Source organism: Aspergillus puulaauensis, chromosome 5, assembly GCF_016861865.1.
Source record: "Aspergillus puulaauensis MK2 DNA, chromosome 5, nearly complete sequence".
NCBI classification, from domain to species: Eukaryota; Fungi; Ascomycota; class Eurotiomycetes; order Eurotiales; family Aspergillaceae; genus Aspergillus; species Aspergillus puulaauensis.
This window is the reverse complement of record NC_054861.1, coordinates 1319811-1342505: the sequence shown is the minus strand read 5'-3', so window position 1 is coordinate 1342505 and position 22695 is coordinate 1319811. Positions and strand designations below refer to the sequence as shown.

At 49.6% G+C, this 22695-nt stretch overlaps 9 protein-coding genes and 1 non-coding gene across 10 annotated transcripts; 7 read left to right on the top strand and 3 right to left on the bottom strand.

The window, feature by feature from the left end:
- Window positions 1-1404: 1404 nt before the first annotated feature.
- APUU_50511A (putative GTP binding protein) lies at window positions 1405-3184 on the top strand (the record flags this gene model as incomplete). The annotated part of the gene is made up of 3 exons (XM_041705516.1): window positions 1405-1417; window positions 1476-1570; window positions 1655-3184. The coding sequence occupies 3 exons, from the start codon at window positions 1405-1407 to the stop codon at window positions 3182-3184; spliced, it is 1638 nt and encodes a 545-aa protein (XP_041557994.1).
- Window positions 3185-3675: 491 nt separating this feature from the next.
- On the top strand, window positions 3676-3753 carry APUU_t50009A. Its single transcript has one exon. It is a non-coding gene; the product is annotated as a tRNA-Thr (tRNA).
- A 753-nt stretch (window positions 3754-4506) lies between these two features.
- Window positions 4507-5509, top strand: cbfA (putative CBF/NF-Y family transcription factor; the record flags this gene model as incomplete). Its single annotated transcript, XM_041705515.1, has 2 exons — window positions 4507-4769; window positions 4936-5509. 2 exons carry the CDS (start codon window positions 4507-4509, stop codon window positions 5507-5509), a joined length of 837 nt encoding a protein of 278 aa, XP_041557993.1.
- A 317-nt stretch (window positions 5510-5826) lies between these two features.
- APUU_50509S (putative SIR2 family histone deacetylase (Hst4)) lies at window positions 5827-7683 on the bottom strand (the record flags this gene model as incomplete). The annotated part of the gene is made up of 2 exons (XM_041705514.1): window positions 5827-7217; window positions 7284-7683. The coding sequence occupies 2 exons, from the start codon at window positions 7681-7683 to the stop codon at window positions 5827-5829; spliced, it is 1791 nt and encodes a 596-aa protein (XP_041557992.1).
- A 1407-nt stretch (window positions 7684-9090) lies between these two features.
- SIN4 (mediator of RNA polymerase II transcription subunit 16) lies at window positions 9091-12297 on the top strand (the record flags this gene model as incomplete). Its single annotated transcript, XM_041705513.1, has 9 exons — window positions 9091-9236; window positions 9297-9642; window positions 9699-10409; window positions 10458-10677; window positions 10729-10848; window positions 10902-11012; window positions 11068-11337; window positions 11387-11518; window positions 11567-12297. 9 exons carry the CDS (start codon window positions 9091-9093, stop codon window positions 12295-12297), a joined length of 2787 nt encoding a protein of 928 aa, XP_041557991.1.
- Window positions 12298-12802: 505 nt separating this feature from the next.
- RPL35 (60S ribosomal protein uL29) lies at window positions 12803-13702 on the bottom strand (the record flags this gene model as incomplete). Its single annotated transcript, XM_041705512.1, has 4 exons — window positions 12803-12808; window positions 12914-13139; window positions 13487-13626; window positions 13700-13702. The coding sequence occupies 4 exons, from the start codon at window positions 13700-13702 to the stop codon at window positions 12803-12805; spliced, it is 375 nt and encodes a 124-aa protein (XP_041557990.1).
- Window positions 13703-14084: 382 nt separating this feature from the next.
- APUU_50506A (putative vesicle transport v-SNARE protein Gos1) lies at window positions 14085-14910 on the top strand (the record flags this gene model as incomplete). The annotated part of the gene is made up of 3 exons (XM_041705511.1): window positions 14085-14150; window positions 14232-14345; window positions 14407-14910. The coding sequence occupies 3 exons, from the start codon at window positions 14085-14087 to the stop codon at window positions 14908-14910; spliced, it is 684 nt and encodes a 227-aa protein (XP_041557989.1).
- A 161-nt stretch (window positions 14911-15071) lies between these two features.
- ATP10 (mitochondrial ATPase complex subunit ATP10) lies at window positions 15072-16223 on the bottom strand (the record flags this gene model as incomplete). The annotated part of the gene is made up of 2 exons (XM_041705510.1): window positions 15072-15759; window positions 15823-16223. 2 exons carry the CDS (start codon window positions 16221-16223, stop codon window positions 15072-15074), a joined length of 1089 nt encoding a protein of 362 aa, XP_041557988.1.
- A 275-nt stretch (window positions 16224-16498) lies between these two features.
- Window positions 16499-18813, top strand: APUU_50504A (DNA-directed DNA polymerase IV; the record flags this gene model as incomplete). The annotated part of the gene is made up of 4 exons (XM_041705509.1): window positions 16499-16910; window positions 16963-17135; window positions 17190-17570; window positions 17623-18813. 4 exons carry the CDS (start codon window positions 16499-16501, stop codon window positions 18811-18813), a joined length of 2157 nt encoding a protein of 718 aa, XP_041557987.1.
- Window positions 18814-20010: 1197 nt separating this feature from the next.
- On the top strand, window positions 20011-22489 carry APUU_50503A (uncharacterized protein; the record flags this gene model as incomplete). Its single annotated transcript, XM_041705508.1, has 7 exons — window positions 20011-20515; window positions 20586-20761; window positions 20825-21115; window positions 21163-21274; window positions 21326-21693; window positions 21747-22326; window positions 22380-22489. 7 exons carry the CDS (start codon window positions 20011-20013, stop codon window positions 22487-22489), a joined length of 2142 nt encoding a protein of 713 aa, XP_041557986.1.
- Between the last annotated feature and the right edge of the window lie 206 nt (window positions 22490-22695).

Genomic DNA, 22695 nt, shown 5'->3' with positions numbered 1-22695 from the left:
CTTGGAATTACCCTCAAGGAGGGCATTCGAAGGGCGCAAATTCTCCAATGTATTCATCCCATTTGCATTGTTATGATGAATGGATAAGCTGAGTTCATAATCAACCTTTCAGCTCATCACCTAGGCAATATCTAGGCACAATACCAAACATTTGCTGCTCTTTGTTGGTATATATGCGAAACAAAGGCCTAATGATTACTTACAACCTGGGAAGATCAAGGCTCGTCTTCTGCGCATGACTATATCACAAAAATATTGGACTTACCTTCGTTATTAGGCCTTCGCTAATCACGACTTTGCAATAATCGTTGTTCTTATATATCATCAAGAACAGCAGCATGGCGGATCAGCAGAGCATGCCTCTACAGCACCGGGGCCAGACCCAATACAACGAAAACCACCACTAACTTGCAGCCGCTGCAAAAAGGTGCTTGCTAGTGTCGGGGGATTGGGGTATCACCAGAAAATATGTGGGAATCTAAAGCATTTAACTTGCAGTCACTGCAAAAGAGTGTTCAGACAATCCGGTGCCCGGGTCAACCATGAGAAAAGATGTCTCTCACTAATAGGTCCGGCAGATTGCAGATACTGCAATAAAGTCTTTAAGAGGCACGGTCTGAAGAACTCTCACGAGTTGCTGTGTACCCTTCGTTTCCATTTAAAACAAGGTCCGCATCCAACTTGCAGATACTGTAACCAAATGTTCATTCAACGCGGTTCGAGAGCCCGCCATGAACAGACTTGTGGTGCCTCCCAGAAGACAAATCAAGCTCTTGGTGCAAAGTCTTCTATACTACCATATGATGTCCCCACCGCCTGTGAGCCAAAAGAGGCCCAGGATGAATGAGGGGACTGGGTAACTAACTACATTAAAGTAGGGCTTACGAAAGCGTCGGGCTATCCAGGATTCTACTTATTAGTATTCTCAAATAGTATCTATTACTTTTGCAGGTTAAATATTCAAGTAATATTAGGGAAGAATCCAACTTCTTGCTTATCTTTCTTAACTGGAGTTCCTTAAGCTTGTAGTCACTCATAGCCAGTGTAACCATCATTGAGATTCTTCTCGGCGATCTCGACACCACCTCGAAGTTCGAGATCTGAACAGGAGTTGAGTCCGCCGTTATCGAATGTCATATCAAAGCACTCCATTTTAGGATTGAGGGTGAGAAAGAAAATTCAATTCATTCAAAAAAAATATATATATAATAATAATAAAGTGATGGATTTTAGAAGTTATCATTACCACTAGAGAACTGAGGGGCTCAGGCGATGGAATGACTAAGCGCCTCTAAGATAGGCGAACCCCATTCTGTTATCAGCTTAGCGCAGCAAAAAAATTATACAGTCCCCAGACCGAGTTTTGTCAGTGCTCGACAGCGACATTTCTAGACCCCAGTCAATATGGTCAAGCTAGGTATGTTGGACTCTGGAATTAATCGGCACGAGATTTTTTTTTAACTCAACCCACCCAGGCAAAAACTCAAAGCGGACGCCCGTCCGGCTACGACACAAGATCGAGAAAGCCTCCGCGGCGAAGCAACGCAAGCAGAGAAAGCTTGCGAAGAAGGTTTTTACCCCCTGTCTTTACCATCAACCTCGTGCCCTCTTAATACGTGGGGTTTTCCTTTGGTCCAGTGGCTAACGGTTTTAGAACCCCGAATGGCGCTCCAAGATAAAGAAGGACCCCGGTATCCCCAACCTCTTCCCGCACAAGGAAAAGATGCTCCATGAGATCGAGGAGCGGAGACGGTTGAAGGCGGAGGAACAAGAGCGAATTCGTGAGGAGGCTCGCTCGAAGCGCGCTGCTCAGAAGCAAAATGGTGCTGAGCAGGGTAGTGAGGAGGCAACGGGAAACAAAATGGCTGATCTCGGGGATGATAATCTGTTGGATGACGAGATGGATGAGGATGTTGGTGACGATGCGAACCCAATGGCTGCGCTTCTTGCGTCTGCTAGGGCTAGGGCTACCGAGTATGGCGAGGGTGATGATGAGAGCGAGGATGAGGATGAGATGGACGAGGATGATGACATGGATGGAATGAGTGACGACGATGTGCAGGCGGATGAGGATGGTGTTCCTACCCTTGTTTCTGGGAAGGAAACCTCAAGACGGGCTTTTGATAAGGTTTTCAAGAAGGTCGTTGAGGCGGCGGATGTCATTCTTTATGTGTTGGATGCGCGTGATCCTGAAGGCACACGATCGAAAGAGGTGGAGCGGGAGATCATGGCCGCGGACGGTGGACAGAAGCGACTCATCCTTATCCTCAACAAGATCGATCTTGTCCCACCGCCTGTGCTCAAGAACTGGCTGATCCATCTGCGACGCTACTTCCCTACGCTGCCGCTGAAGGCATCCAACGGCTCTGGCAATGCGCACAGCTTCGACCACAAGCAGCTTTCCGTCAAGGGAACATCGGAGACACTCTTCCGCGCACTGAAGACCTATGCCCAGAGCAAGAGTCTCGGACGCGCCATCTCTGTCGGCGTTATCGGGTACCCCAATGTCGGCAAATCCTCCGTCATCAATGCCCTCACTGCCCGCATGAGCAGAGGCTCCAGTAACGCTTGCCCCACGGGTGCCGAAGCCGGTGTCACCACAAACCTCCGCGAGGTCAAGCTTGACAGCAAACTCAAGCTCATTGACTCTCCCGGTATTGTCTTCCCCAACACCAGCGGCGAGAAGAAGGGCAAGAAGAAGCAGGACGACCAGGCCCGTCTTATCCTCCTCAATGCCGTCCCTCCGAAACAAATTGAAGACCCGATCCCCGCTGTCAACCTCCTCCTCAAGCGCCTGTCCTCCTCGGAGGGGCTCCTTTCAAAACTTCTCCAGGTATACGGTATCCCCACGCTATCCTCTGGTAGTTCAACCACAGACGAAACAAACGACTTCCTTATCCAGGTCGCTCGCAAGCGCGGACGTCTCGGTAAGCACGGCGTGCCGAACCTCGAGGCCGCCGCCATGACAGTCGTCAACGACTGGCGCGACGGACGTATTCAGGGCTGGGCCACGCCTCCAGTCCTGCAGGTCGTGAACACGGATGCCGCGGGTGCGGATACTGCTGCCACCGCGGCTGCGTCTGGTGTTGACACGAGACAAGTCGTGAGCCAGTGGGCGGCAGAATTCAAGATCGAGGGATTATGGGGTGATGGAAATGGGGCCGATGAGGGTATGGAGGAGTAGGGTGGACTTGTCTTCTCTCTTCTGCTATCTAATGTCTTTCTTTGTCGTTCGTTTTTCAGTCATGGTCATGGGATACCAGACGGCGTTTAGGGTATAGCAAAATAGATTACGTGGTCGAGAGTTGAGTCAATTCAGACGAGTTTGATGACACTATATATCTTTTATATCGTAGTAAAATTGAACACGGTTGGTGCTCTTTTCTATACAGATGACCCTTATTTCTCTGCAAGCGTCCAGAAATATATAAAGATACATAACGCACATAATAGTAAGAACTTATAGCAGCAACCGTGGTCAAGGAATGAATCCGCATTTCAGTCTCTTTGCTCCAAACAATTAAGACCAATTCGCCAATAATCAAAATTGTTAAAAAAGCCAACACAGGACTGAATTCATTGAAAAGGTGCCGGCAAAACCGCACTTTTGAAAAGGGCACAGCTAGATTTAGCCCGGGCTCATGAAGCGAAATACCATGCGAGATTTGATATGTTGCGCTAGTGGCCAAGGGGTAAGGCGTCGCACTCGTATTGGATATGCGAAGATCGTGAGTTCGAATCTCATCTGGCGCAAATTTTTTCCCACCAAAACGCCCGTAGATTCATAGAATCTCCGATGTGTTTTTTTTATTTATATTGTGGCTACTACTGTATGATGCGATTGCCCAAGGAACTTACAACTCAAATGGACACAGATGTTATCCCCTCGGCAGTGAACCTTATTACTACTGGAACATATATCCCTCTTGCTTGCATGGTTCCAGGCGGCTAATCCGGACAGTTGCAGATGATGTCAAGTATATGGGCTAATAGCTTCTACTATATCCTAACATAGCTGGGAGTAGTCATTAGACATTGAAAGTAATGCCCTGCTAAATTTTTTACCACACTCCATACTCAAGTGGAAAGTAATACAGTAAGACAAAGTAAGTGGAGACGCGCTCCTCGAGGCCCATTTCTCCAACTGAATCGCGTCGCGTCAAATGAGAAATCACCGCCTTGCTTGCGGTGAGCGTGTCTCTTCACTGTCAGCCACATTGCATATCCAACATTTAATATAATTTTAACCATTACACCAAGTGACGGTCGGCTGGGCGGATAGAACCTTGACTCTTACCAGCAAACGAGAAAACGAATCCCTGACTGATTAAGAAAGTCAAAGAAAAGAACCGACGCCCCGCGCTACTCCGTATAGCCACTTGCATCGGAACTCTGCGAGCACCGAAGATCTACCTAGCACGACGGTGTACAACCCGCCTCCTAGCCTCTGTATATACATACACGCAGGGCAATAAGGAAAAGTAAAAATAAAAAAGAAAACACACCATGTCCTCATCACCAGGTGGCGACGCGGACGCCCCTCCGAAATCCCGCTCGCAGTCCGAACAACCCCAGAACACCGTGCAAGCAACCGAGCAACAACTCAAAGCGCGCGCCGAGGGCGTTTCAATTGAGGACTACCTTCTCCCGCGCTCAATAACTGTCCGACTAGCGAAGTCCGTCCTCCCGCCGAATACATCTGTTCAGAAGGATGCTGTTCTCGCGATACAGAAGGCTGCGACGGTGTTTGTTTCTTATTTGTCTTCTCAGTGCGTTCTACATCCATACCTATCCCTTGTTTCTTTCCCTTTTGCCTCTTCCCCCCCTCTCTTTTCGTCGGGTTCAGTTTGGTCTGGTGTCTTGTTTTGCGAAACCCCACCGCGCTAGATTGAAGATGTGAACCCACCAGCTAACATATGTATACCCATTGAACAGCGCCAACGAAGCAACTTTAAAACGAACAGTGACGCCTGCTGACGTGCTGGATGCGATATCAGAATTGGAACTTGAAGGGTTCAGACCGCGGCTGGAGAAAGAGTTGGACAAATTTACGGACCTGAAGGCTGCGAAGAGGAAGCCGAGGAAGAGTGCCGAGGGGGAGACGAAAATGGGTGAGAACGGTGAAGGTGAAGGTGATGGTGAAATCCAGACAGGTGCGATTGGGGGAGGGGAGAAGAAGGAAGTTGTTGTCCGGGGTGTGAAGAGGGTGAAGAGGGACGGTGCTGGGGGTGATGACGCCGAAGAGGATGATCAAGATAAGGATGGGGAGGATGAGGTAGAGGATGCTGGAGATGGAGTGGAGGAGGAGCACGATGAGGATGCCACAGAGGAAGAAGAGGAAGAAGAAGAGGAGGACGAGGAAGAAGAAGCGGGTGAAAACGATGATATTGACCGCGTCGAGGACATAGACCGAGAGCGGCGCATGATGGACCCTGATGCTGGCGATGATACCGAGAGCGACGACGATGGGCCTGGGAGTCAGCTACGAGGTAATATGGGGTTGGGATAGCAAATCTACTACTACTTATGCTCTTCAAGATGTTTGGAAAGTCAAAAAATGCGTTTATGATGATGTACATAATAATACCTATTATCCTTAACACTGCGCCGTTTCATGTAAATGCACCGAAAAACAAAACATTGTTGCAGACCTGCAACAACGAAAACCTTCTTGAACGCCGACCCGAAATCCCAATTCCACATGCAAACATTAATTAGATGTAGTGGCCGTTCCATCAGACAGATAAAGTGGGAAGGATCAAACGCCAACGCCGCGGTCTATCAGTGGTATCTCAAACAATTGAACAGAGCGAAGCCGGGAAAAATTTATGAAGTCGGCTGGTTTAATAAGTCGCTCATTCCATTTGGAATGGATTTGGGTGAAATCGTTTCGGGGGCGCGCCATTGATTCTTGCATGGCGTTGAGTTCCCCTTCGAAGCCAGGTTAGGGAACATCAGTGTGTTATTGCGCACCTCCCCTGGTGGTAGGGGATGCATAGCCTTATGCGCCTCTTTCTCAAGTTTGTCCGATTTTTCCTCGGGCATGGCTTTCTGCGCTTTCGTGACTTTGCTGAAGTTGGTGATTTTGGCATTCTTAGCTGGCTCCTGTTTGGTTGTTCGCTTCTTGGGCGCGGGCTTTTTGACGCCGACATTCTTAGAGGCCTTCTTGGGATTTTCCTTCTTTTTGTTGGCCTTGAGGATTTCCGTGAGTTTCGGCCCCTTGCTGGCGGGGTTGGTAAGAGTTGTGTTAGAAGGATTCTCAACATCACCATCGTAGCTAGACGACGGTGTGAGCATCCCGGTCTGGGCCAGAGGTTGATGCTTCTTCGGCGTACGAATGACAATGGAGATTGGCCCTTGTTCGCTCTTGATACGCTCGACGTCAGAGGAATTGCATTCGTCAAATACTGGCTCCGAGTCGTCATCCCAACGTTTCAAATGCGCAAGTCGTGCCACTTCCTCGCAGTCGCCTTTGACCACTAGGTCGAAGCTGTCTTCAAATTCTTTGCCAGAAGGTGGTTCGTTGTTGATCCACATAGTGACCCCGTTACGGCGACTCCGAATCACCGAACATAGGCTTTTGACGAGACGACGCACCCCGGGGATTTTCAAGCTGGTCCCTACTACGATTAGGGCGTCTGGGCGCGAGCGTATATCAGCATTCATCACAGAGGTGATGGCCTCCTCATCCGGGTTGTGTTCGTTGTACAGGACAATGCGCGGCCTCATCTTTCCGATCCCATGGCTGCGTTGACCGGTTTCCATGCGGAATTGGTTCTTTATTACACACTCCGGACATTCAGGAGCATCAGGACGGTCGAACATAGTCCGGTCGAAGGTGCCCATGTGCCGACATTTTTGACACACCATCTTCTCAAGGCTTCCGTGTAATTGGATGGTGCGCGGCCACGGTGCTTTGACATTTAATGGAATTTGCGTCTCAAGAGGGGCCATCGATGTTTCAATGCCATCGATGTTTTGTGTGTACAACCGCGTCAAACGGTTGTCGCGGCCTAGTCGGGCCAGCATATGATGAAAAGCTGTAGGAGAGGTCTTCTCAGCCTCTTCAGACAGCGACCGTACCATCTCCTGGAACGAGGCGGTCAATGTTTCATCCTGGTAGACGGCAGCATCGAACATGAGCTTGCCCGATGCTTTAAGGTTGTGTTTCTTTTGCAAGGATTTGAACAAGCCATCATCGGAGCGAAAGTCGGGAACTGCGTGGGAGTTGAAACATTAGCTTAGGACGGGGATTGTAAGAGTATAGGAAAATGGACGCGTACTGCCAGCAGAAGTGGAGATACCAGCTCCAGCAATTACTACAATTTTCCGGTGGCCGCGAATGGTGTTGACGAGAAGGTCAATCTGGGACTCCTGATCGCCGTAAGAAAGGCCAGCGGCGGGGTTGAGGTCAAGTAGCTGTGTTCGACGCTCTTTTGGGAGGGCCACACGGCGCTTCTTTTTGGCGGGCGGCAAGTCATCGTCTTGGCGGCCGGCGCTAGACTCGTCCGGGGAGGGTAAGAAGAAGCCTTCAGGTGCGATAGGAGACGACGGTACGGAGCTCAGGTCCGAGCAGTCTGAAAAAAAAATGCCATCCACCTCCATAGCTCTAAGACTGCTTGGAGACGGACAGGACGAGGAGTTGGACGAGTTGGTTGTCGTGGTGGTTTTGCGAGGAGCCATTATGCCGCCGGTCGGAGATGACGTGAAGTTATAAGGGAAGAGAAAATGAAAGGGATGGAAGGAGATTTGTGTGCCTGACAAAGAGCCGCGGGAAGCTAAAACACGCTTTGAATAGAAATCATGGGTAATGGTTGATTAAGAAGTCGGCATCAATTGGGAGTGTGAATGGGGAGATTTTCCAGGGGTTCGGTGTTGAAGAATTGTCTCGGTGTTATGGAAGAAAGAGAATAAGGATAGAGAACAGATGACGGGGTTGGGCGTGAGGAGTCGGATAGCAGAAGTAGAGCAACAACTTGCGAAAGTAGAAATCCCGTGACTGCGATCTGGTCCGACCTCAAGAGTGCAAAAAGCGAGGTCGGGAGGAAGTGGTTGTAAAAGGGAGGAGGGCCGGCGAGGGCAGACGGAGGTTTGAGGTGGTCGTCTTTGGATGGTTCTCTCGCTTGCAGCCGGGGTTGTGTTTGTTTTGACCCACGGGATTCCTGGATAATAAGAAGAGAGAGAGGAAGCACAGCAGTCTCGGGGCCAGGACTCGAGAAGGGAGGTATGGAGAGACAAGAAGTGGAGGAGGTGAGTATGGAGGAATGCCGGAGATCGGACGATACGGCGCCTCCCACCATAGAGTTTGCAGTTTGGACTTATATATACTCTTGACGTAACCTGGCGGTCGCAACATGAAAAACTCTCTATAAGATCTGGAGTGGAAGAATCATTACAGAACTAAAGTTGTTTTCGGTCGTAAAAGTCCTCCGCCTCTGATTGGCTTGATTTCTTCCTGCCAGCGGATGGACCTGCAGCTCCAGCCCTAATGGGGATTAGCCTCTTCTGGAGCCGGGGCTAACCCGAACATGCCTCACTCATAAACAGTGAAACACACCTCACGCGTCGCATTTGACAACTACTGTAAAAAGCATGTAGACATCGTGAATATTTCTGCATTGCTCATATATATATTTATGCAGTGTTCCTAGATCCATATTCTGAGGAGCCACGGATTTTGGCAAAACTCGAGGATATCGTTGTTGGTTGACCTGGTTACCGTGGCCACATGACTACACGTGACGCTTAATCAGCACAGCGGGTCGGAGAGGCTCCACATGCTGTTAGCCTCAGTCGCTCTTATTTACGAAGCCCGGAGACTGAGCGCTTTGATCTGCAAAATGTGAATGGCGGATGTCATTGGATTCGTGAATGCTGCGCCTCTGCTCCATTGAAAGCTTTCTTGCGCAGCTTGAATGCTCTCCTCGAATCTACCCCGCGTTGATTCTCTATTCTACCATCCGTGATCCATCCCGCTTCTGTGGATCGCACCCACTATGATATCTGGGTGCTGTTATAGAATCACCCATCCATAGGTATCATTGACCATCACCGCATAAACCATCCGCTATTCCACCGAGCACCCCCAGCATGCCCTTAATTATGGAGGACGGGATCAATGTCGACGATTTGTTCGGTGAATCCGCCTCTCTCGAGCTGGGTTTGCCTCCGAACACTCCCCCTGCGAAAGGCCTAGCCCAACGTTTAGATGAAATGAGATTAGTTGGGTGTTGCCAGTACGTTGCTCTCCGAAACCCCCGAATCGTTTCTCTCCTGTTTAATCTGACACTGCCTAGGAAAATTGCCTGGTCGAGGCTCGGATGTGTTGCATATATCTCGCAAGATGCTTCTCGGGTCAACGTTCGCCATCTCCAGTGCCAAAAGTCAGATGGCAAGTGGACGTTGAGCGACGAGACACCTTTAAATCAGGTCGCAGATGCCCACGATGGCCATGCTCTGGTTCATCTTTGCTGGAATGAATCTGGCTCAGAATTAGCAATAGCCGATACGTCCGGTCGAGTATCCATTTATTCTATTCCAATTGCCCTGAATAGCGTAAATGGAGCTCGTCAAGCAGCCTTTGATGCTGCTGATGATGGGGCTCAAATTGTTGGGATGACGTGGTTGAATCAAAACCGCTCGGTAAGCATACTTTGTACCCATGGCGTTTTTGGACTTTGCATGCTGAACCTGTTTAGGTACACTCATTTTATCAGGCTGCCAAGGTACAAGGTCGGTGGGCATATTCGCCATTTAGACGACGTCCAATTGCACCTTTCCACCCTGTTAATAAAGCCGCGCTCCTTTGCATCACAAGGTCTGGATCCATGAAACTTCTATACCAAAATCCGGACAACAAATGGGCGGAAATTACGACAGAATTGAAAAACACAAGTTACTCCGATAGGCTTCTTACCCACGCGGCTCTGGTAGCAACACAAGCGGGAATCCTAATCGCTACGCATTCGGCATGTCAGAAAATATCCATATACCGAGTGAGTATCCAGTGGAATCCGCCCCAATGGGATCCCGCGCAGCAGAAACAAGGATCCCAGCCAACTCCAGTCCCAAGCTTTCGCTCCATTCATTCCAAGGTTGAAATGCCCTACAATATCCCAAACAACCGGGGGGCAGCAGGCGAGAACCCGGATGAACAATTCACCCTCACAAACTCTCTCTATTGCCTTACATCCTTGCAAATAATTCTTCCCGCCTCCGATAACTCCGCAGGCTCAACACCAAGTCCCTGGATTGTAGCTGTTTTCTCGATCCCTCCTCACGCCATTCTCCATCAACAACCGCAAGTACCAGCCAGTGCCGTTATCCGGTGGCAGCTTGAAACTGGTATCCCCACTCTGCACCCCAAATTCGATGAAGTTGCCTCAAAGAAGAGCAACGTGCAAATCAAGGTATGAACATATGCCATAAATAATAGCATTCACTAACCGAATGGCTAGCCGAAAACTATTCTGCGTCGCCTTGACGACATCACTTCTGACCGTCATGTTATCTCCGTCGACCAGACAGAATATGGTAACGTCCTCGCCGTATCCTATGACGACGGCTCGATTTCTTTCTATGATCCGAAGACTATGGCGGCTTTCGATATTCTCGACGACGCAAACACTGTCACTAGCCTCGCCCAGGCAGGGTTCAACTACCCCTTAGACGCTCCAGGTTTGTCGTATAAATCTACTTTGCTAGGCAATTCTGACTTGTCGATTATAGCGGTACATATAGGCTTTTCACCAAGTGCCTGTGCTGCTGTGGGGTTGGACAGCGATGGACAGATACACCTCAGAATTATGGAACATTCTTACGGAGCGGAGAATGGCCATTATGACGAGAGTACGTGATTCCATAACTCTTTTGTTCCGAGACTCATCTAACCTGAAATACAGACAAATTTTCTGCGGCCATTGCTTCATTAACGTTAGCTTTCTGTCGTGGTTGCGGCGGCGAAGTCAACACGGATGATATTCTGTTGCTTCTAATACGTCAATTACCGCAAGGTCAGGACGACTCTTTCTTCTCTCGATTCACGGACTTTTTCCTAATGTCTTATAGATTCCCAGACGGGTTTCCTCAACGAGGTCTACCGTGCGCTGTCGATCAACAGCAATTTCACAACGGAGCATGATAAATTGATGAACCATCCGTATATCTCCCGTGCTCTTAGCATACAAGCGGCTCTAGGCTTTAAAAATAAGTATAAGACGCGGAGTATTGCTTCAAATGTTCCGTGGGCTATTATTCAACTTCGCCAGGCTGCTATCATATACCCCTTCTTTTTTCAATACAATAAAGGATCCCAGCCGCCCGAACCGCATGACCCAGGTGAGACTCCTGTTGAGTTACTCAACCCTAGTTGCTGACTTTCGTCAAGATGTCCTACGTATGGTTCTTGGGAATACTAAATGGATCCTTGACTTCTTCCTATATACCCTAAACGAGCTTTTCGACCTTGCAGATGAATTTGAAAGCGTCCCAGCCGACCAAGAAGCCTTCAATCAGAAATGTCCGTCACACCATATTATCCATGAATACATGCTAATCAAACCTGTAGTAAAATCAACTGCCTCCCTGCCCCTTATCGTTGTCCTTTCTAGCATGTCTCGTGCATTCCTCCGCTTCATCTGCCGTGGCCTTCGAGGAATCCATTCTGGCTACGCCAACGCTCCCCTCACCGGTGACGCTCGCATCTACTACACCGAAATTTGTCACGCCCTAGAAACATCCCCCGTCCGCACAGACGTCTACGAGAAACTGCTCGCGGGCGTCGACTCCGCCGTCAGACACGCCTACACAGGCGCCGGGTTCGGCGATAACGAGCGACCAGGCCCAGAGAAGGAACTCCTCGTCAGCAGCCGCATTCCACCCGTCCTCGTAACTGCAGTGTCCACCATCCTCCGCCAAACCATACCCAGCATAAAAGCCGAAGTCGACCGCATGGCAATCTTCATGGGCGACTATAGCTGGCTGGGATTTGGCTCGGACGCTCGCACGGAAGCCTACCGAAGATCACGCGAGGTAGACATCATCAAGAAAACGCCGATTTTCCGGGCTGTGCCTGGAGCTGGGACAGGAAGGTTGGGCACCATGGATGTGGGCGATTTGGGTGCGAAGAGTGGTACTCAGGGGCACTTGAGCAGACGATGTGTTCGCTGCTGTGAGGTCTCTGAGGCGGTGTACCCACCGCGTTCAGTCCCTGCGCTTAGGATGATTTATAAATTGGGGCATTTGAGGTCTTGTATTTGTGGGGGGATGTGGGATCTGGAATCGGGGTTGATGATTTAGATGATATGATGGTATTTTGGACCGTGGGAGGTGCGTAGTGATGTTAGATAAGTATTGTGTTTTGGTGACAGAATACCTTAGATGGTTCACTATATGAAACTTTTTGAATGGATAAGAGTATATGTTTACTACAATCATGATTCCGATGGATCGAGCCATTGAAGTTAAGGGTCCTGGACCCAATGCCTAGTAGGAATTGCGAACCGGAATGCGAAGTCCACCTTAATATGTAGCGCGGGCAACCTTGGGGAAATTAATGTTCATCCCTGAATGTTCCGGTTGATATTGATATGGCACATATTAGGACTCAAGAGGAAGAGTACTTGAAGTGGTATTATATGTCATTGCAAGCAAAGGATTCATTCAAGATCGACCTGCATCTTTTCTTCTAAGATACATAATCCATGTCTTTTATGTTAACCTCCCAGAATAGGTAGGTCAGGTCAAACGTCCCAGAACTCCGTCATCAAGATCCAGACTCGATCCCGTCTTTTCCTTTTTGGATTTATGCCTGTTGGTGATAAATAGTTAGCCTTGCTCTATAAACAATTGAAAGCCTTTCTGCGAAAATTGTATGGCTGGCATTTTGTTTTTTGGGGGTATGTTCTGCTCGTACCTTGATGGCGTACTTCCGCTGGGGGAAGTGGATCTCCTTCTTGCGCTGGCGCTCAGTCTTGAGGGTAGCCTCGTGCTTGGTGAGGCGGCGGCGGAGAGCACGGGTGAGCCTGGGGCGGAGGTCAAGAGGAAGGTACTTCTTGTTCTTGTAGAAGAGGCGGAGCTGGGAGCGCTGGTTGGCGTTGATGACGGTGAGGACACGAGCGATCGACTTGCGGACGTCGTGGCTGTTGAAATAATAATATCAGTACTCCTTCTTTTCCCGTATCTGAGTTTTTTTTTTTTTTTTTGAATGTGTTGAGTGATTTGATGGGTGGATGGATGGATGTGATTGTGATCAGATCGAATGCGCGGTCGGTCGAAGTGATTTCGTCGCAATTCCTCAAATTCCTCCTATTAATAGCTTTGTGTCGTTCTTGTTCGTTGGCTGTTCGCTGTTCGCTTTTGAGTCGATTCGAGTCGAGTTGTCGTGGCAAAATGCGATCCGACCAAAACGCACATTCGTTCCAAATCTCCAATCGTCCATCCGGGGAGTTTATTGTGTTGCAAGCAGGGAGGGAAATTTCAAACGCACATTCGCTGGGTCTTCGACGAGGCACCGCCAACGATCTTCTGGACACGGAGCTGGGCCAGCTCGGTCTTCAGCTCATCCAGCTGCTTTGTGAGATCATCCTTGCTCTTTCCCCAGAGTTGACCAGCCTTGACCTTGGAAGACTATGGAAAAATCGAATCAGCATGCCATTCTCACGGTCATATTTTCATTTTTTGGCACAGTCGCTGTACATACCATGGTGGGCGGTATCTTGTCGAATGGTTGATTGTCGACGTGAAGATTGAAGATGGACCGGGTCGATTTGGGGATGTTTCTGTGGGACTAGGGCTTTTTTTTGCTCCTTGGCGTGGTGCGGCGGCTAAGCGGGCACATACTCACGTGACTGTGGCTGGTGCGTCACGGGACCCCTGCGGCGGTGATGACGCAGATCCGAATCGGGAATCGGCTGGGTTTCGCCCGGACATAGAACAGCGTTGGTAGGTAGCAGTTTAATTGATCCATTGCAAGTGCTGCGATTCCGCTGGACGGAGAGTGGACAAGTTGACAGTTGTATTTCAAGCCTTGTTTACATTCAGTTTATACCCCGAACGCACTCCATTCTGTTCTCTTTCCTTGCAAGATGGCGACCTCTACCGGTGCCGGGTGGGCACAACTGCGGCAGCAGGCCAGATCTCTCGAAACTCAGGTACAACCAGCATAGCTGAAAACAGGCGTTACTTTTTCGATGTACAGAGCAGAATAGTACTAACCATGCCACCCTGGACAGACTGAGAACCTCTTTCACACCTACTCCCAATTTGCGTCGATGACGAAACTGCCTCCGCAGCCCTCAGAAGAAGAATCCAGGAACCAGACCCAGATCAAAGACCTTTTGGAAAAGGTACGACCATACCCCTTGTATGTGTTATCGGGTAACCTTACTGACTGCCCACGGTCAAAAGCGTGAATCTTTAGTCGCCCAACTAGCCCGCCTCCTGGACTCCGAAGCCACACTCACCTCCTCGGCCCTCAAACAGAATAACCTAGCCCGCCACCGCGAAATCCTCACAGAACACAGACGCGAGTTATCCCGCCTCACATCTGCAATTGCAGAGTCTCGAGATCGCGCAAACCTTCTCTCAAATGTGCGTTCCGACATTGATGCCTACCGCTCTTCAAACCCCGCTGCTGCAGAGGCAGAGTACATGCTCGAGGAGCGACGTCGTATTGACGAGAGCCACGGGGTGATGGATGGTGTACTCAGCCAGGCATACGCGATTAACGAAAATTTCGGCATTCAACGCGAGACGATCACTAGCATCAACCGCAGGATTGTGGGTGCTGCAAGCCATGTTCCTGGAGTAAATGCTTTGATTGGAAAGATTGGGAATAAGAGGAGGAGGGATGCGCTTATCCTGGGAGGTTTTATTGGAGTCTGCTTTCTGATGCTGCTTTTTTTTCGATGAGTGAGATTCATATCGCTTTCCCTCCGGCCTGTAGTCTGGAGCTCTCTTACGTCTATCAGTTTCTCATCAAAGAGGGAAGTTAATAATGGGCTCGGAGTTGATGGTATTTGGGCTTAACTTATATATCTTACATGCTCACTCTAATATGTATATACAAATGATTAACGACTATGCTCGACAACTCTGGGCTTCTTCGTTTCCCTTCCTTGCCTCTCCCACTCTTGCGCCGGTTGTTCAGACTCCAGACTGACCTTCCGTTCCTGGATCAGTTTGCGGACACCGTTGTTCAGGGTTTCCAATTCAGCAGGTTCGGCAGGGCCACTGCCAGCCCATCGGATACGACAGTTCTCATCTAAGAGATATACGTATCCAACCTTGCTGTTCATCATGCCAATAGCCTCCTTAAGGCCATCATTAAGACCCTTGCGCACCAAAAAGTATCTCTTGTGCTGTTCTTCGGGAAGTTTGCCTCGCATCCGCCACATGAACATTCGGACGAGCCAGGCCTTGAGCCTGTTCTCTTCCAGGTTGATGTCGATCTTCTGTACATGCCGCTCGCCACTCTTGAAAGCCTCGTATAGATCGGGGTTCATATTTGGGCCGGTAAATGTAGCAACTTGGCTTTCTGCCCAGACGCTAGAAAAGAGGTTTATGACGGACACCTTGCCGCGGAGGATGGAGGTAGTATTTTGCGGTTCTTTCGGCGAGGCCAGCGTAGCTCCGGATAGGTTAGGGAAGTAAAGCGCTTTGTCGCGCTTGAATAACCGTGGGTTCGACATGAATGTCTTACCCTGGTTGTATCGCAAGTTTGACCATTCTCGGAAATATGGCTTTGCGACTTGCCTCGTTCTAGCGGTTGAGAAATTAACTGTGAGCTCACATTCTGTAGACGGGGTGCGCTGGGTGTCCTACAATTCCTTCCGCCTTTCAATATGCTTGTCATAATTCACAAAATCATCTCGTCGTTGGCCCAATGACCGCTTATCAATTGCCGTGTTTTGGCCTTCTTGTGGCGGAATTCCCGAACCAATTGGCCGGTCTAGGGTTGGAATGAAGTCTTCATTGTTTGGATCGTTCGGGTTCGGCGGCGAGGACTGGGGAGTGGCATTTTGCTGGAACTGTAGTTTTCTGGTCGTCGGGGCGCTGGTCGAAGTTGGTGGCTTCTCTCCGTTGCCGTTCTTTGTGGTATATGGACGAAGAGAATGTCGAGATCGGAGTGCGGCACCGTTGCGCAGTTGACAGCTGAGGCAGCGACTGCCCTGCAGGAGGGTCGGCTCCACGAAGGAGGAGAGAAGCACAGAACGCTTCCACATCGTCGGTGCAGTATAGATTGCGTAGATTCTTGAACCCGAGCTGGGTTCTAGTAGCTTTGGTTCCGAAAAGAGTGGAATAATTGATCCCGTGATTTGGCGACATTTTCGTGCCGGACCCCGACACGTGTGGCTGCCTGTATTGGAACCTTCAACCGTGTCACGCACTCTGAAGTAACCAGTGATTGTGACTTAACTCAGATTCAACCTTCCAGAGAACTCGTAACCGTCAGGCAACTGGCGGGAAATTTACATATGGCTCAAGCACCCTCAGATAGATGCCTGGCTCACCTTTCAACGCGGAGATGTTGCGGATGACGGATAAAGAGGCATTTTTCAGAAGGCTAGACCAACTGGATTGCCTCAGTGATACCTCAGAAGGTGAATTTGATTGTCTGTTTTCAACCTCACGGCCGAAGGACGAGAAAGTATCCCCCGGCTCCCACCAATTCGAGAAGCCCTCGGCCTCGCCTCCTGTGACCATCAACTCCTCTTCAGATGCCGTGGCTGTCCACGGCGTCATTTCAGCTCCTTCTATAACATCAACTCGTGAAGCCTGTATTGCTAAGCCAATTCTACAAAAGAGCATGGGAGAACCATCTAAACATCTGGCGAATGGAAAACGCAAACGGGGGTCGTCCGGGAAGATAATTCCTGAACGCCTACAGATTTTTAAGGGCCTTGTGTTTTGTAAGCCACTTAGTTGCTATTCGTGATCACGCTTCTACTGACCATTTCATAGTTTTCTTTCCTAATAGTGATGCTTCTCCTTTACGACGTTTGCGTATCCAAAGAGCACAGGAGTACGGCGCGTCATGCGCAAGGGCTTGGGGAGAAAATATCACGCATGTCATAGTTGACAAGGGCCTAAAGTTTGACGAGATCTTGAAACATTTAAAGCTGGAGACCATCCCGGTTCGTGAACTGGCGGTCGGTTACTCGCCCTATTTCCATAACTGACCTTTGCAGTTGAATGTCGCTGTAGTGGACGAGTGCTACCCCGCCGAGTGTATCAAATTTGGCTGTATCTTGAATGTGACTCAAGTGCGATTCCAAGTTAAAGGAACCTCGACTTTGTCCAAAACTATAGGAGAATGCAATGCATCTCTTGGAGAACCCCCGATCATTAGTCAGGGATCTTTGCCTTTAAAGCCCGACCAAAAACAGCAACCACAGACTCAAACGTCAACGCGGTCGTTTGAGCAACGAAATATCCCTGCGCTTGATCGAGAGCTACATGCCGAGGACCACGAAGAAGCCACCGAAGAGATAATATACGACAGTTTCCCGGACCGTGAACGCGATGCGTTGGATGACATGATAGAGGAGGCTAAAGCCGCTGAACACCTGGTAAGTTTGCCAACCATCCAACTTATTTTCATTTGTTCTTATACCGTGGAAGCCTTTGGACCCGCTGGATGGGCACGATATCCCCAATGATGATACTCTAGCCGAGGCCTCCGGTGACGAGACGTCTGATGAATCGCAGCCAATGTCTGCAAACCACAAGAGAAGAAAACCGTCGAGGGACGAAAATAATGCAGTCGGATCTTGGCAACAAAAGTTTGTCTGCATGCAGAAGCATGATTCGACCTCTAATAATCAGAACCCGAATGCGAAGACCATTGAGGTTCTCCAGCAAATGCTGAATTACTACACCCGAACAGCTGACCATTGGCGCATTATGGCGTATCGTAAAGCAATCAGTGCTCTTCGTAATCAACCCAGGAAGGTCATTAACCGGGCTGAAGCTCTTGAGATCCCTGGGATCGGACCCCGTTTAGCGGACAAAATTGAAGAAATCGTGGTTACTAACCGACTTCGCCGTTTGGATAACACGAGCAACACAGCCGAAGACCGTCTCCTCCAAAAGTTCTTGGGCGTTTATGGTGCTGGACTCTCAGTTGCTTCTAAGTGGATTGCTCAAGGCTATAAATCGCTGGAAGACTTGCGACGCGACGCAGCCTTAACGCGAGCACAGCGTGTTGGTCTTGAACGATACTTTGACTTCTCCCAAAGAATACCAAGAAGAGAGGTTCAAGAACATGGAAGTTTTGTGCGGCATGTGGTGCAAAAGGAGAACCCAGAGATGCAAGTCATCATTGGAGGATCCTACCGACGGGGGACAGCGAACTCTGGCGATATCGATTTGATCATCACGAAGCATGATGCGACGATCGAGGAGATTCGAACGTTCATGCTGGATAATGTCGTGCCAAAGCTATTTGAACAAGGATTTCTCCAAGTCAGTTTGGCAACCACATCTCGAGATGATGGATCGAAATGGCACGGCGCCTCCAAATTGCCAGATAGCCAGCTGTGGCGACGTATCGACCTGTTATTTGTGCCTGGCTTAGAGCTCGGTGCCGCGCTGATTTACTTCACTGGAAACGATATTTTTAACCGCAGCATGAGACTCCTTGCGAGTAAGAAATACATGCGCCTCAATCAGAGAGGACTCTATGCGGATGTACTGCGTGGGCCCCAAAGGGCGAAAATAAACACTGGCCGATTGCTCGAAAGTCGCGAAGAGCAAAGGATATTCGAGATCCTAGGAGTCCCGTGGCGACCTCCAGAGCATCGCATATGCTGAAGTGCCTGAATTCATGCGCCTTCATTCATTTTCTCTGGCGACAGGAACCACGTATGCTGAGCCGGACTCGATGGGCAGTTTTCTGGTCACAACTCAGAGCTGTGAATTAGTTTACTTTAACTAGTCTTTATGACGATGATAAGGATTCATGAAATAATGGAATTAGTTAGTAAATTAAATGAGATTTGCATTTGCTTGTCATATGCCAGATTTGTTGCTTTGTGGGTTCCGCTGGAATTTGACCTAGTCCCCCATGTAGTAGTGCTTTGGATGAAATACTCAGGGCCAGCAAGAAGAGCGGTCACTAACCAAGTGGGATTTAGAAGCCGCTGAGGGAAGGAGCGACCTGTGTACTGCGTGCGTACCTACCTTATTTATGTGTGCGTGTGGCCAAGCCAGTCGTACAAACTTTGCCAGTTCCATACCAAGATACATTCCCTAGGAAGCGATCCTCGGACGACTTCGTATCGCCTATTTAATCATCTTCGATCTCCGTTTTCTCCTACGGACTCTCTATCCGAGTCTGATAAAAAAAAAGCAAGGCCTTCACCGATATAATTACCGCCTCTATGCGGTGAGCTTTTATTTTTTCTAAACCAACTAAAGGAGGAGTGTATACAAAGCAGCTGTGCGTGGTAGTTAAGGATCACGTTACTATCAGCGAATGACAGGGTAGCTTTAGCAGCTTAAATTTATTTCATTGGTTCTAAATCACATAGAAATAACCCACTTTCCCTTCCAAAGGTCGGTGCACTGACGCTGCAGGTAAGGATCAGACCGCCCTTGCCAATTTTGCCGCTGAATCAACCTTCATCCATCCCACTCTCCAAACGCACCGGCATCCTGTCCTGTCCTGTCTATTTCTGCCATCAATTATAAACTACTGGGATCTGTTCCTTTGCGGGACTCTTTATTCTCCAAAGGCTTCACCGTTGTGGTGGTGGTACCTCCCCTTCCACTCCCGCGCCGCCCTTACCGTGTTTCTTTTTTTGCCATCTCACATCTCTTTCTTGTGTGCGTCACTGGTATCCCACTTTCCAGACTGCTTGTCGCCGAGTCTGTCAGGGCTATCGACTCGTAGACTCGATATAGACGCCATTCGGACTGCAGTTTTAGGACTTTGAGGCCGTGAATTGCTCTCGAACTCGCTCCTTCCGCCTTCGATCTACCCTTCATTTTCTGCCACGCAGTTCCAAGATGGGTCGCAAACCCAACGCGCTCATCCTCGAGTTCTTTATTCGAGGGCAGAAACTCGAGGATGCTAGTAATCGCTATCAGCATACATGCAAGGCGTGCGGCGAAAAATTTCCTAAAGGTCGCATTGACAGCCTCACCAATCACCTGGTGAAGAAATGCCAGGCGATCCCGCTACGGGACCGACAACGCGTCCTGTTGCGACTCCATGAATTGCCCGACCTCGCCGATGGTGACCAGAACAAAGACCCGAATGCTGCCGGACAGAACAAGGGAAAGACGGGCGACGTACCCTTCACGACGCGACAAAATTTCGACGGCCTGAATGTGTTGGCCGAGGCGTCGAGACAAGTGGGTGCTTCTGACCAGTCTAAGCGAGGACCTGCTTATACGCAGTCTGTCACCGTTGGTGGAAAGACTGTGGTTGTTGACCCTGCGCTTGAGGCAGAGGGATTTCAGGGCCACCCTGCTCAGTCTGAGCAAATGGACGAGGACGTGAAGGTTCCTGGTAAGTGTCGGTTCTGGCTTGTGTTATTCCCTGCCTTCCACGCGCTAATGCACTGATTCTCTATCCATAGTATCTCCCCAATCGCCCAACGACGCGACGGCGATTCCTTCACTCCCTCCTACCGGTTCGCTTGATCCAACCTCGTCCACTTCTCCGCCACTGCCAGAGACTTCTTTGACTCCTGACCCAACCGCCACTTCTCGGCAGTCGCAGCTGTCTATGATCGCCGCATCTGCTAGTGAAATGGTACCTCACGGCCTCCCGTTGGATCATGATCCTAGCACTGGACTTTCTGACGGTTTGTCTAAGATGGGTTCTGCATGGAACCAACAGCTCTCGACTCAGGAACAATTGTTGTTCGACAGCCTTCAGGAGCATGATCCGACGCTGACCGCAGCGACCCAACGCGCAGCCTCCTTTCCTCGTCCCATTGCGATGAATCCGAACTCTCAGGCCAAGGGTTTTGTGAACGAGTTTGGCAATTCCACCAAACCGGCTAAGCCCAAGGTTCGCGGTCGGTTCTCTGCAGCTAGACGCAGAGAGGTTCAGGAAGTGAGGAAAAGGGGTGCGTGCATACGGTGTCGCATGCTCAAGAAACCTGTATGTCTCCTTTCTACCCTTGCCTGTCTCATTATTGACATGTTTAGTGCTCTGGGGACAGCCCGTGTACCACCTGCGCTAGTGTCGAAAGTGCACGTCTGTGGAAACACCCTTGCATCCGCACTCGAATTGCGGAGGAGTTTGAATTGTACAATGCCAGTATGTGCGCTAAGCTTGATTGAGTTGCCGAAACTGCTAACCGAGATTCAGACCTGCACGCAACGTTGGCTTATCACGATGTTAGTAGTATACGAAACCAGGTCAAGTTTGAACACTATGCAGGACGTATTGAAGTCACCCATTTTGAAGAGAGCATGGTCTTCGTTACCTTCAGTGGGCTCCAGGGCCATAAGGCATCGGCCTCGGCACTTGATCCCCAACTTCAGGGACTTGGTGACGAGACTCAATTCCAGGGTCCTCTTCAAGAAATCTACCTGCTAGACAGCGACCAAGATGATTTACCGGGGAAAATTGAGATGTATATTAAGAAAACGGCGCCGTTTTTCTACGAGCGCGAGGCTTCCGAAGTCATGAGACCTACCTTGATGCTAGCAGCAGAGCTGGCCCAGCAGAAGAAGGTATGATTTGGCGGAATTTGAGCGGAAACGTAGTATGCTGATTTGGTCTCTAGGATTTATTATTAGAAAGGGTGCTGGAGTTGTGGGTTGCCACACATATTCTGGTTGACGCGGAGCTGCATTGGAAGACTTTTAGCAATCCGACCCTACCGCCTGCTTCGTTGCATTCCCTTGGGCAGACAGCGGATGAGGGGCGTATCCCAATTGACGAGATTACAAACGCTGAGTCTTACGCACTATTGTGCGGCCAGCTGCGCTCTGCAACCGAGAAGCGAGCATCGTCCCTAAGCAAGTCGGTGATGAATGACCTGGAACGGAGGCTGCTCCAGCGCCAGCAGAGCGGCTGGTTTGAGACCTTCCTAGTTTCTCTCATTCTTTTGAACTGTGTAGAGAGGACCTGCTGGCTGTTCCGGTCCTGGGATGATGAGAACTTTGCACAGCGGTGGCCGCTTGACAAGCGCCCTCCATACTATGCGACGCAGGGCGACCGTTTCTCGGATATATTGCACATGTTGTTGAAGATGCGCAGTCTACCACCCAAGGCGACCCCGCTGCAGGACGGCGGAATCTTAAAGGCCGTGGACGGTAGCGATGAGAACGCGATCCGCTGGTTCGACATGATCAAAATTTCCCGTAAGCAACGCATCCTCTTTTTATCAAGTTACCTGAAGCTAATGAACTTGAAGCACTTTTCCTTGAACAGCGCCTAGCTGCAGGATTCGACCCCACTGATTCTCGATCGTTTGACTTCCGTTATGGGGCGAAGTTGCTCCCGCCTGCGAATGTGTATGCGTGAGCGGACGGCATTAGTTATGATACCGATGATTTCGATTAACGGACGTCCCGGCTAGACGCAAGTTGGCCAAGGCTACTCGGACTGTGCCATTGTACCTTACTATTTTCTAAATCTTTACCTTCTAATAACATGTATGTCTATTAATGGGCCGACTATGGTTGATCTGGGGGAAAAGCTGAGAAAGAGAAAGCGAAAAGAGAAAGAAA